At 43.3% G+C, this 12996-nt stretch overlaps 1 protein-coding gene across 2 annotated transcripts in view; it reads left to right on the top strand.

The window, feature by feature from the left end:
* The window catches only part of SLF1 (SMC5/6 complex localization factor 1), a 74639-nt gene that overhangs the window by 4105 nt on the left and 57538 nt on the right, over positions 1 to 12996 (top strand). For both annotated transcript variants that reach the window (XM_032802765.2, XM_032802767.2), the window contains one exon: positions 10613 to 10856. In XM_032802765.2, the coding sequence (XP_032658656.1) occupies positions 10613 to 10856 (244 nt within the window). The remainder of the gene's footprint in view (positions 1 to 10612; positions 10857 to 12996) is intronic.

Here is a 12996-nt window from a genome sequence, read left to right on the forward strand (position 1 = left end):
TCTAAGATGGAACTGGAGGAGAGGAACTCCAGAAGGTTATTGTAGACAAGAGCATTCAATGAGTTTATAGGTAGATGGGAGATGGGGAAGTAGTTATAGGCAAGTGGGGTTAAGGATATTGTGTTTGGGGTTTTTTTTGAGATGGGAGAGACTAAAGCATGCATATATGCTGGAGTCATAGGTTCAGGGCAACTGCACTCCTGTTTCCCCTCAGTGATCCAGGAGGGACACCACTGTTAGGCTGCCAGCTCCCTGGTCTGGCACCTTTCTTGGGTGGAGACCCCCATCTCTCTTCCTTCTGACCAGGGTGTATCCAAGCTACACAGTTCCCTGCCTTCACTGTGTTGTTCCAGCACAGACAGGTTGTCCGAGGAATACCTGTTTTGTTTCTCTTCAGAGATGGTTAACAGGTGTAATTGCTACAAGTTGTAAGTACCCCAGAGTTCTTTCTATGCAAGCCTACTTTAAAATAAAAGGTAAAAAACTTTACAGATAATGTATTGAAAACAAACAAGAAAAACCTTACATGCATGCTAATAAACTTACCAGAAATCATTCCAATTCTAATATGAGTTCTGACAGGAACAGTCTTTCAACCACCATCTCCACCTAAAGGGATTCCTTGTAGTTACTAGTTCATCACAGCTGCAGCTTAGAACAACCCCTTAGTCCAGTGGTTCTCAATTTGTGGGCCCAGTCAGCACAGAGCTGCAGCCCAGGTAACATCCTCAGGGCCATAGAGGTAGTATATATATTGTGTGGGTATGGCCCACATCACAGAGAGCTTCATAGGCGGCCCACAATGGTAAATAGGTTGAGACCCACAGCCTTAGTCTTATGAGACCTCAGTAGTCCCAGTCCTTAAGGATTCTATGGACCAGGATTCTTGTCCATTTGCTGACACAAGAAGGCCCATAGCCAGGTTGTTTGTCCCAAAATCCTTTTTTCTATTGGTTCCTGGAGAATCCTGATGCAGAGCTATGTGTATATACTAATTCAAGGGGGTGGCTTCAAAGGGATGATAACAGAAGGAAGTATATCCTCTCCCCCCACCACCACAAGAGAAGGTACATACAATGCCACAAATAACACATACACAGTTTTTTTTAATACAGCGTACCTCAAAAGTATTCACCCTAATTTGATAAGATTTCATTCAATAAACTTAATCTTAATTCTGTGAGATTTGTTTAGAATATTACACGATATTGTCAGTCTGTCACAGTTTGAATTTGAAGACTGGTGTAAGGCTAACAGGCTTATATACAGATATGCTAAATCAGTATTTACTGATAGTTGTAAACTTGTTCTATTATATTGGCATTTAAATGCCAATGAGAGACAACTTCTAAAATTCTAGCATCTAATGACAATTGGCTGTATGTGGGTAGACTCTGGCACCCCATGCAGAGCCTTATTAAAGTCAGGGCTATAGAATTTAGGTCCTGATCATGCAGCAAGTTCCATGCCTGCAAAAGCAGACAAGATTCTATTTGTACTGGAATTCCTTGCAGGATTGGGGCTTTAATGAGAGAGGTTAAGTGATTTGCTAGAAGGCATAGAGAGAACTGGTGTCTGAGACAAGATTGAGTCAGATTTTCTGTCTCCTGTCTAGATGGCACCATCTCCTCCAAAGGTGCAGGTACTTAAACCAAATTATTGTTGTAAACCAGGATTATTTCAAGGTAGGATCAAGCAAAAGAGAAAGTGGGTCTATGAAAAAGAAAATTTTTTCTGTAGTCAAGAAAACCCAATAAACTATTGGCCAAATTCAAAGTGTGAGCATGTATGCGTATGCTTAACATTGTCTAATATGAAAAGTCCTTTACCTATATTGAAATAAAGCAGATTCACGTGGTTATGATGTTGCATACAATAGACTTCCATCTCAAACCATCGCTTACAAGTCTTCTTCCTTCATCAAGAGTCAGTATGGGAGAATTCAGCCTTCTGAAATCCTTCAAAACTGCATCTTCCAAACTCATTTGAGGCAGACCTTGTGCTCTGCTTCCTTTCGTCTCAACTCTGTAAACCTTCTGTAGAAGTGTACCTTCTTCTACATGTTGGGTATGACCCCACAGCTGCACTCTTCTTATTCTTCACTGATGACAGACTGCAGCTTGCTGGGATCATCTAAGTATCTCCTTGTTTGTGACAAAATCAAATCAATGGATGTTAAGAATATGCTATAACTCTTAATATTGAAAACTGTTTAGTTTCCTCTCCTCAGCTGTTCAATGGCCATATTTCTACTCCATATAACAGGGTTGTAATCACCACCACATTAAACAATAAACATCCTGGCTCCTAAACAGAGGCTGTTGAAGACACTGAATACGATTGAGACAAGACCGACTCAACAAATGATTACTTTGGTTATAGAACATCTTGCTGTCAGCCAACTACCCAGATAGAGAACTCTTCAAAATTCAACATCATTACCATCTACTTGCAGTGTCAGCTGGTCATTTGTTTCCATTTTATCACCAGTGATCTTAAGTCCCATAGATTTTGCATTAGCTGTAGTTGGTCAGTAGTGTCTTCAAATAAGGCAATATCATCCACATATTCAAGATCCTCTAAAGATGACTCTTCAAACTTCACTCCTCCTGCTTGATCTCCATCAGCTTCATTATCAGTTTATTAAAATATTAAATAATGTGGGGGAGAGAGAGAGAACATATCCCTGAAATACTCCTGATTCTACTGAAAACCAGTCTAATACAACCACTGACCCTCACACAACTAAATGTACCATGGTAGAGTTCCTCTAGTAAGCACACTACATAGTCAGACACCTTATACTGAAGTAGCAGTATCCAGAGTGTATCATCTGATGCACTGATTCCAAAAGTGCCACATGCTGAGTGTGCCACAATAGCAAGCAAGGGGGACAGTGTCTGTGTGTCTTTCTCTCTCTCTCGTGACTTCCCAGCCCTTGCATCTCGGCAGTGATTTCTCTCCCCTACCGGCTGCTCCAGGTGCCCAAACAGACCTGCCTGCACTGCCAGGGTGGGGCTTGTGACCACTCCTGCGGCTTCCCTTTGCTTCCTCATCAGAAACAATTTTTCTCTGGGGAAGCAAAGAAATATGCAGGGGCCATGAATTCTGCACATGTGCACTGACACAGAATTCCCTCTGGAGTAATGAGAGCGATAAAGGATGGCGCTGGACAGGGAAAGGATGGCAGCTCCTCCACTCCAGGGCTTAGGAAAGTTTATTAGGTTCTCTCTCAGAAGCTAATAGGGAGACTCACATTTCACATATGCCTGTCACATTATATTTTGAGCACGAAAACAATCACAGACTTGGAAGCTATCTGTCCCCTATCTAAAGATTAAAAAACTAGAAGGGAAATGAAAAAACAAATCCCATATTATTTTAATCTTTCTTGGTATCTGATTCATGATTTTATACTATTAGGGATTGACTGTAGTGCATCCATGCAGATGGCTCCCCCTCTGTGGGCACAGGGTCTTGATAAGTCTCTTAAGGCTGCAAATCCTCATCCTTTCCCATCTCTGTTCCCTTGGATAATACAATGAAAACAGGGCGAGCAGCTTTCACCAACCAGTTAAGCAGGAGAAGCTGCAAGGAAGCACTTCTTGCCTAAGCCAGGGAATGGAGAAGGAGCTTTCCCTGCTTTTAGCAGAAGAGAGGAAGCCACTCCCTCTTTAATCTCTATGAGGCTCCCCTCAAATTCTTCCCCTTGAGGTAAGAGTGTAAAGGGGTGGGCAAAACAAGGCCCGCAGCCCAGATCCGGCCCATCTAACATTTCTGTCTGGTCTGTCATGACTTACATTTCTATCTGGCCTCCTCTGCCCCCTCATGGTCTCTGAGTCTGGGCTGCTAAAAGTCCCATGGCACAGCAGGGTGCTCAGGCACGCTGCCTGCCTGCTGTGGCCCCATCCTGTTCCTGGAAGTGGCTGGCTGCTGCTGGCACATCTGTGTGCCCCTGACGAGGAGAGAGGCGGCTCCGTGCCCCCTGTCCCCAGCACAATCCTCAGAGCTCCCAGTGGCCAGAAACCAGCCAATGGGAGCTGCAGGGGTGGTGCTTGCAGGCACGAGCAGTGCATGGACTCCTGCTGTCCCCCCAAGGGGTGCACAGAGATGTTCCAGCAGCAGCCAGTCACAGCCACTTCCCGGATCAGCGTGGGGCCACTTCATGCAGGCATCCTGCCAGAGCCCTGCTGCATAGCTGGCCGGGAGCCTCCTGTGGTAAGTTCCTCCCAGCCAGAACCTGCACTTTGCACCTCCACCCCCTGCCTCAGGTCAGAACTCCCTCCTGTACCAAACTACCTCGTAGACCCTGCACCCCAGTGCCCCGCTCCAGCCCAGAGCCCCCTCCTGCACCAAACTCCCTCCCAGAGCCCACTCCCCCTTGCACCCCAACACTCTGCACGAGCCCAGAGCACTCCTCCATTAATATAGCAGAAATATGCGGCCCATGGCGACTTACCAAAATTAGTTGTGACCCCGCCCTCCCCACTCTGCAAAAATTATTGCCCACCCCTGGTGTAAAGGGAACTCTGTCAGGGATATTTCAGGAAGGTCTCTTGCACCTCTTACCTCTCCATCAGGTTTCTGCCTGCAAGGACTTCCCCTTCCCCCGCCCCCTTTTCTCTCTCTCAAAAGGACAACTAAACCAACAAAACGGCAGAGACAAGGTGAAAATATCAGAGGGGTAGCAGTGTTAGCCTGTATCCACAAAAACAATGAGGAGTCCGGTGGCACCTTAAAGACTAATAGATTTGGTCATAAGCTTTCATGGGTAAAAAACCCCATATCTTCAGATGCATGCAGTGAAAAATTACAGATACAGGCATAAATATAGTGCCACATGGAGAAGGGAGTTATCTTACAAGTGGAGAATCAGTGTTGACAAGGCCAGTTCAGTCAGGGTGGATGTGGTCCACTCACAGTAACTGATGAGAAGGTATTGATACCAAGAGGGAAAATTGCTTTTTTAGTGAGCCAGCCACTCCCAGTCCCTGTTCAAGCCCAAATTAATGTGTTAAGTTTCTAAATGAATTGTAGCTCTGCAGTTTCTCTTTGAAGTCTGTTTTTTAAGTTATTTTGTTGTTGTTGATGGCTGGCTACTTTTAAAATTTGTTATTGAATTTCCAAGGAGACCGAAGTGTTCTCCTACTGGCTTTTGTATGTTACCATTCCTGATTTGTGTCCATTTATTCTTTTACACAGAGACTGTTGGATTTGGCCAATGTACATGGCAGAGGGCCATTGCTGGCACATGGCACGTATCACATTAGTAGATGTGCAGATGAACGAGCCCCCGATGGTGTAGCTGATGTGGTTGGGTCCTCTGATGGTGTCGATAGAGTAGATATGGGGACAGAGTAAGCAACACGGTTTGTTACAGGGATTGGTTCCTGGGTTAGAATTTCTGTGGTGTGGTGTGTAGGTGCTGGTGAGTATTTGCTTCAGGTTGGGGGGCTGACTGTAAGCAAGGAGTGGCCTTCCTCCCAAGGTCTGTGAGAATGAGGGATCGTTGATGATGTGCTGGAGATGTTTTAGCTGGGGGCTGTATGTGATGGCCAGTGGGATTCTGTTGTTTTCCTTGTTGGGCCTCTTCTGTAGTAGATGACTTCTGAGTACCCATCTCACTCTGTCAATCTGTTTCCTCACTTTCTCAGGTGGGTATTGTAGTTTTAAGAATGCTTGATAAAGATCTTTTAGAAGTTTGTTTCTGTCTGAGGGATTGAAGCAAATGTGGTTGTATCTTAGGGCTTGACTGTAGACAATGGATCATGTGATATGTCCTGGATGGAAGCTAGAGGCATGTAGGTAAGTATAGCAGTGAGTAGGTTTCCAGTATGGGTGGTGTTTATGTGACCATTACTTGTTAGTACCGTAATGTCCAGGAAGTGGATCTCTTGTGTGGACTGGTCCAGGCTGAGGCTGATGGTGCGGTGGAAATGGTTGAAATTCAGGTGGAATTCTTCAGGGGCCTCCTTCCCATAGATCCATATGATGAAGATATCATCGATGTAGCACAACTAGAGGAGGGGCTCTGGGAGATAAGAGCTGAGAAAGCGTTGTTCTAAGTCAGCCATAAAAATGTTGGCATACTGTGGGGCCATCCGGGTACCCACAGCAGTGCCACTGACTTGAAGGTATAAGTTGTCTCCAAATCTGAAATGGTTATGAGTGAGGACAAAGTCCCAAAGTTCAGCCACCAGGTGTGTTGTGGCCTCATCAAGGATACTATTCCTGACAACTTGTAGTTCATCGTCACGTGGAATATTGGTGTAAAGATCTTCTACATCCATGGTGGCCTGGATGGTGTTTTCAGGAGGATCACCAGTGCATTGTAGTTTCCTCAGGAAGTTGGTGGTATCTTGAAGATAGACCCTATGCTGCCAGCACTCCTAGCTGAGGAGAGAGTCCAAATATCCAGGTAATCCTGCTGTAATAGTGCCAATTCCTGAGATGATGGGGTGTCCAGAATTTCCAAGTTTATGGATCTTGGGTAGCAGATGGAATACCCCTGGTCAGGGCTCTGGGTGTTTGTCTGTGTAGATTTGTTCCTGTGCTATAGCAGGGAGTTTCTTGAGCAGATGGTGTAGTTTCTTTTGGTACTCCTCAGTGGGATCGGAGGATAGCGGCCTGTAGAATATGGTGCTGGAGAGTTGCCTGGCATACTCCTGTTCATAATTCAACCTGTTCATGATGACTACAGCACCTCCTTTGTCAGCCCCTTGGATTATAATATCAGAGTTGTTTCTGAGGCTGTGGATGGCGTTGCGTTCTGTATGACTGAGGTTATGGGGCAAATGATGCTGTTTGTTCACAATTTCAGCCTGTGCACATTTGTGGAACACTATGTAGAAGTCCAGTCTGTTGTTTCAACCATCAGGAGGAGTCCACGCAGAATTCTTCTGGTGTTGGTAGGAGGGTTCCTGTGGGTCAATGCACTGTTGAGTGGTGCGTTTGAAAATATTCCTTGAGTCGGAGATGGCAAAAGTAGGCTTCCAGATCACCACAGAACTGTATCGTGTGTGGGGGTGGTGGGACAGAAAGAGAGTCCCTGAGATAGGACAGACACTTCTGCCAGGCTAAGTGTGGGTTGGATAGATTAACAATATTGTTGGGTGAGTTAAGGGTACCACTGTTGTAACCCCCTGTGGCATGTAGGAGTTTACTGCCCTTTCTCCTCTGTAGAGAAGTGTGAAAATATGAGACTTGTTAGAGTGATGGGGTGGTGATAAAGCTGTTACCTCTGGAGAGCAGAGCAATGCTTCTTTGTTCCTTGTTCTAGCCTGCGGGGCAGGGGGCACATCTGGTTATGGAAATTATATGGTGGGCAGTAAATGCTCATGAAATTGGGGGTTGGGATGCAGGAGGCATGAGGGCTCTGGCTGGGGGTGCAGGCTCTGGGGTGGGGCTGGGCATGAGGAATTGGGGGTGCAGGAGGTTGCTCCGGGCTGGGACCAAGCGGTTTGGAGGGCAGGAGGGGGATCAAGGCTGCAGCAGGGGGTTGGGGCATGGGAGGGAGTCAGGGGGTAGGCTCTGGGCGGCGCTTACTGCAAGCAGCTCCCAAAAACAGTGGCATGTCTCCCCTCCTGCTCCTGTGCGGTGGCGCGACCAGGCGGCTCTGTGCTCTGGTACTGCCCCTTGGGGTGGGGCAGCACGAGGAGCCCCCTGGCTGCTCCTATGCGTAGGAGCCGGACTGGGGACGTGCCGCTACCTCTGGGAGCCGTGCAGAGTCGGGCATGCCCCAGACCCTGCTTCCTGGCAGGAGCTCGAGGGCCGGATTAAAACGTCTAGAGGGCTGGATGTGGCACCCGGTCCGTAGTTTGCCCACCTCTGTTCTAGACCCTGTAAATTCTTTCTAGCCCTCCACTTGTTTCAAAGTTTATGCTACAGTTTATACATGTTCTGTCTTTTTAAACACTAAGTACAAAACAGTGCCCAGTGATACCTTCCAGTTTTGATTCTGCATTCTTTAATGTCAAGGAATTAAGGCATAAAATAGTCTCTCTGTGTCTATCAGTTTGATTATATTTTCTAATACCTGAACATGCTTGTTATACCATTTTGACATATATTTGTACCAGAGGTTTAGAAAATTGCTATATCTGAAAATTGAGAAACATGCCATCACTGTATATAGAAATAATAGTCTAGAAATCAGAACATTATATAACTAAGATCTGTGCCACAGACCTAGTAAAAAAAGACTGGATTCCTTTGTCCCCAAAATGAAAAATGTACATGTTTTAAAAGTCACCTTTTGCTATTAAAGGTAGGATCAACATCTTGAGCATAAGAGATTTGACTTTTTAGACTAAAGGCTAATGATCTTTGAGGTATGTTAGCAGTTAGCTTTTGGGAGAAGAGGCACAGGCCACCTACTTTCCAATGGTACTTGAGTTTTGTGTTTATTTACGTGATTTAAAAAAAAAACAACCCTCAATTCAATGCATTCAGAATCTTTTTTAAACTGTGGACCACAATGGATGAATTAAAATGGGGTAGAAAATTATTCATCACTGAAATCTTAATTTAAGGGTAAATCCCATTCTGCATCTCACCAAATATTAATCAAAGGACTTTGTTCAAGCATTTCTTATTGGGGTAGGAAGGATGGACTCCTTCTTTGAATTTACAGAGTGCCAGTAGAGCTGCTCTGTGATGACTGTCGCATCTCTTCTATTAGTGGATCTTCATAGTCATGTATGCACTGGCTGTGCTTCTACTCTCTTTATCATGGAGACCTCTTATGTAGTGTGCAGAATCACATTTGTTTTGCAACCATTTAGGTAGTACACTCTCACAATGGGGGGGTCAGGATTTGGGCCATAGTGTAATTTCAGAAAATACTTACATGTGCCAGAGCACTGCTAAACTTGGAAAATATAATAGTGCAGCATTGCCTTCAGAGCTGGGTAGCTGGAGAGTGGTGGCTTCTGGCTGGGAGACCAGTTTTGAAGGCAGAGCCACAGCCAGCAGCAGGGCAGAAGTAAGGATGGCATGGTATGGTATTGCCATCCTTACTTCTGCGCTGCTGCCTGCAGAAAGGGGCCCTCAGTCAGCTGTCGCCACTCTCCGGCCATCCAGCTCTGAAAGCAGCAGCACAGAAATAAGGGTGCCATGGTATAATATTGCCATCCTTGCTTCTGGTGGCGGGGCACTGCCTTCAGAACTGGGCAAAAGCCGCTGCTCTCTGGCCGCCCAACTCTGAAGGCAGCACTGAAGGGTGGCAATACCACAACCCCCCTAAAATAACTTTGAAGCCCCTCTGCAACTCCCTTTTGGATCAGGACCCCGAATTTGAGAAATGCTGGTCTCCCCATTGGAATCTGTATTATATAGGGTAAAAGCACACAAAAGACCAAATTTCACGGTGGGAAACCAGATTTCACAGTCCGTGACGTGTTTTTCGTGGCTGTGAATTCGGTAGAGCCCTATCCATAAACAATAAAGTGATGCAAAACTGCATTTTGGTCCTGTTACCTACCACCACTAGTTCATATTGACACAATATATCTTCCAAAAAACACTGAGTATGCTTCCCACCTTATATAGTTTTACCCATAATCATTCCCTAATAATGCCCAGTATTGCCCTTTTGCACATTTTTTTTTTTTTTTCTTTTTGGTGTTTGGCCGGGAGTCGGTGGGGGGGGGGGGAGACATGCATCTCCACCACCTTTTCTTTGTAAAACTGTAATAAGAGTGTGGTTAGATTCAGTAGATTCTAATCCCCTTCGTTATTTATCCTCAGAAATTGATTACGATCCCACAATTAGTCAATTTCACTTAATGTATACTATAAGTAGTTTTTCATTACAAGAGGACCACAACTCCTGATCTGAACCTGAAAGAAAATTTAGAAAAGAGGGAGGATCATTATGTACAGAAGAAGAGGCAGAGGAGGTGAGGCCAAGGGAGGGAAAAGGACATGGAAAGGAGAGACTAGAGTACTAGTCTAAAATTGATTCCCCTTAATATTGGTGTCCACTAAACTTACACAATTAGGAATGTGTAGACTTTCAGAATTTAGAGATGGACTATGCTGTGCTTTTAGTATGCTAAAAATTTAGACAGCTTTGTTAGCTGGTAGTGCTGGGGTATTTATGGATTTAAATAAGAAACTAGCATGGGATGCCTTTATTTGTACATCCAAACTGATTATTCATAGAGGTGATTTGACAGAGCTGTTGCATTTTCGCTGAGTGCACGGAATGTCTGTTCACAGTCAGGAAATCTATTTGTACAATGTATTGTAAAACATCATAAGAATACTAAGGCTAAATTGATACTGGACAAGAGACACAGGAGCAAAATCTAGACAGGCAACTTAATATCATGATTGTTCTTTTGTCTGGGATTATTTTATTCTGGAAGAGCTAAGAGGATACTGTGTCATTAGAAGAAAGCAAAATTACCATGTCCAGTGACTTTGCACAATTCTGATAAAATATTAGGAAAGGATAACATTTGGAGTAAAAAGGAAAATTGTTTGAAATGTTACTTAATGCTGTAATGTGGTTTTCGAGAGAGCATGAAGTTAATTTTATATTTGATCTTCATTTGCCATTTGTCTGTATAAAAATTCTTTTGTGGTTGACAGTTCATTTGCTTTCTAGGAAAGTGGATACTAACTAAGGACTACATAATTAATAGTGCCGAAAGTGGCAGATGGCTTGATGAAACAACTTACGAATGGGGATATAAAATTGAAAAAGACTCCCATTATTCACCTCAAATGCAATCTGCACCTAAAAGATGGCGCGAAGAACTGACATGCTCTGGTGCTTTAGGGGCCTTCCACAGATGGAAAGTTATCCTCCTTGTGAAAGAAGGTGATAAACGAAGGGATTCTATCACAAGGTAGGATGATACTACTTAAAGTTGAAGTAATGAATGGTAAAATAGTTGATATAGCTAAATTGTTGTTCTCCCTCTCCCATCCCAATTAATTTGGTCTACAACTCCCAGTGCTTTAGTCTCTGCATAACATACTGTTCCACATTTATAATAGTTGGAACAGTAAAAAAAAATGTTGTTTTTATCATCCAGTTTAGTTTCTTTTGACTTATTACTATTACCACATTGTTGACTATAGCACTTATGATTTTATGCATATTTAAATTAATAGCCTAGGAAGACTACCTATGCCCCCACACCCTGATTTGTTCATAGCCATATCCTCAGAGTTCATGCTCATTAGAAAAATAAAATAATGCTGCTATGGTACTGAAATAAAATGTCCAGAAACATATTTTGTTCATGTAATGAAGCTTTCTTTGAGTTGTATGTTACATTCTACCTATGCATCTAGCATTTTGTTAACTTTGTTAAATGTTTAGATATGAAAATACCATTAAACTATTCCATTACTATGGTATTTTTAAAATAAGGGCCTCTTGGTCTAGTTCCACTTCCCCGTCTGCCCCCCTTTCTGTTTTTGGCCTGCTCCTCCCCCAAAACTGTAGTGCCTAAATGCTCAGGTTGAACTTGGAGAGGCAGGTGTGTCATTAAAACGGCAAGGAATACAGTTAGTTCTGTGGTGATCATAGTCTATTGTAAAACTACCCCCCTTTTCTCTGGGATGGCAACTTTGTCTTTTATTACATGAGCGGCAATCCTAGTCTTGTTTTGCTCTGTCTCATATGGTAAGAGTGAAATAATATGCTAAGTATGGTTCGACATCTTGTAAAGCCACATTCTGACTGACTTGAACCTCTTAGGTCACACTCATGCAGCAGCTCTCTAGCGGCACTGCTGCAGCCTCAGAACTGAAAAACATAACTAACTCGCATCATGGTAAAGAGGGGTGATTCAAAAGATGATAATAAAGGAGGGGATGGGAGGAGAAGGAACTGAAAGGAAAAAATTAGTTTAAAAGTGCTCGGTTGGCCTTTTGGGATCTCTAGCCACTTCTGTCCCACTTTGTTTTAAAACAAACTTGGTTGTCTTTAATATTTTAAGACCTAGTTCTGAGATGTATATGTTTTAATAAAGAGAGCTGAAAGTGGCCATTGAACCACATCCTGCTGCTGACAGGGCAGGTAGGCTTCTGAAGGATAGGAGTGAATGAGAAGGATCTTAATGCTCAAACATCACGATGAAAAAGTTTCTAGTAGAATATAGGGCATAATACCTGCTCATGTTCATAATTTTTTTTTAATTAAAAAAACTCATTCCAATAGCCAGTTAAGCCATTAGTGCATCAGGTGGTTATTGTTGCAGTACTTGAGTGGTTGAAGAAATTCTGCCTTCAGCCTCATGATATAGTACATGTTAAAAGTTTTACGATCTGCGCCTTCTTGTGACTTATTACTATGTTTTCAGGCTCTGCTAAAGACTCTCCCTTCCTTACACTAAGCAAGTTTGAGCTCAAGAATCTGGAGCAGAAAGAATATTTTTCAACTGGAATATTAAACTGAATTTAAAACAAATGTTTGTGTTAATTTTGTTGGAACAGCTCCTTAAAATTGCATATATTGGGGTAGTGAAAATGATTTTGAATTAAGCAGTGAACAAAGGCTTTGAGATCAAAGCCTCATTACACTAGGCCTAGATATAGACATGGTCCCTGCCTTGAAAAGCTTATATTCTAAAAAGACAAACAATATAAAAGGGTGGTGAAGGAGATGCTATACAATGTTACATGCACATATACCTGTCATATTTGATTTATTCCCCCCATTCACCAGGCTTAGGGGTAAGGAGGCAGGGAGAAATTGGAGTAAGTCTTGCTGCAATTACAACACTTGGGCAGGCAGGGGGAAAGCAAATATGACTGGTATATGAGATGATACTACGTAGTATCTTTTCATCCTTTAATACTGTTTTGTCTTTTTAGACTATAAAAAGAATCTTTGTAGGGATTTTAAGGAAGATAGGGTAGTTGTTTGACATGTCAGTTTGGAGAGTGTTCAGGACTGCAGCTTTCATCTAAGCCATTTTCGAAAGCTGATTGAAGTCCAACTTAATTTTATATTTGTGGTCCACTGGCATTTAACAG

Source organism: Chelonoidis abingdonii, chromosome 6 (genome assembly GCF_003597395.2).
Source record: "Chelonoidis abingdonii isolate Lonesome George chromosome 6, CheloAbing_2.0, whole genome shotgun sequence".
NCBI classification, from domain to species: Eukaryota; Metazoa; Chordata; order Testudines; family Testudinidae; genus Chelonoidis; species Chelonoidis abingdonii.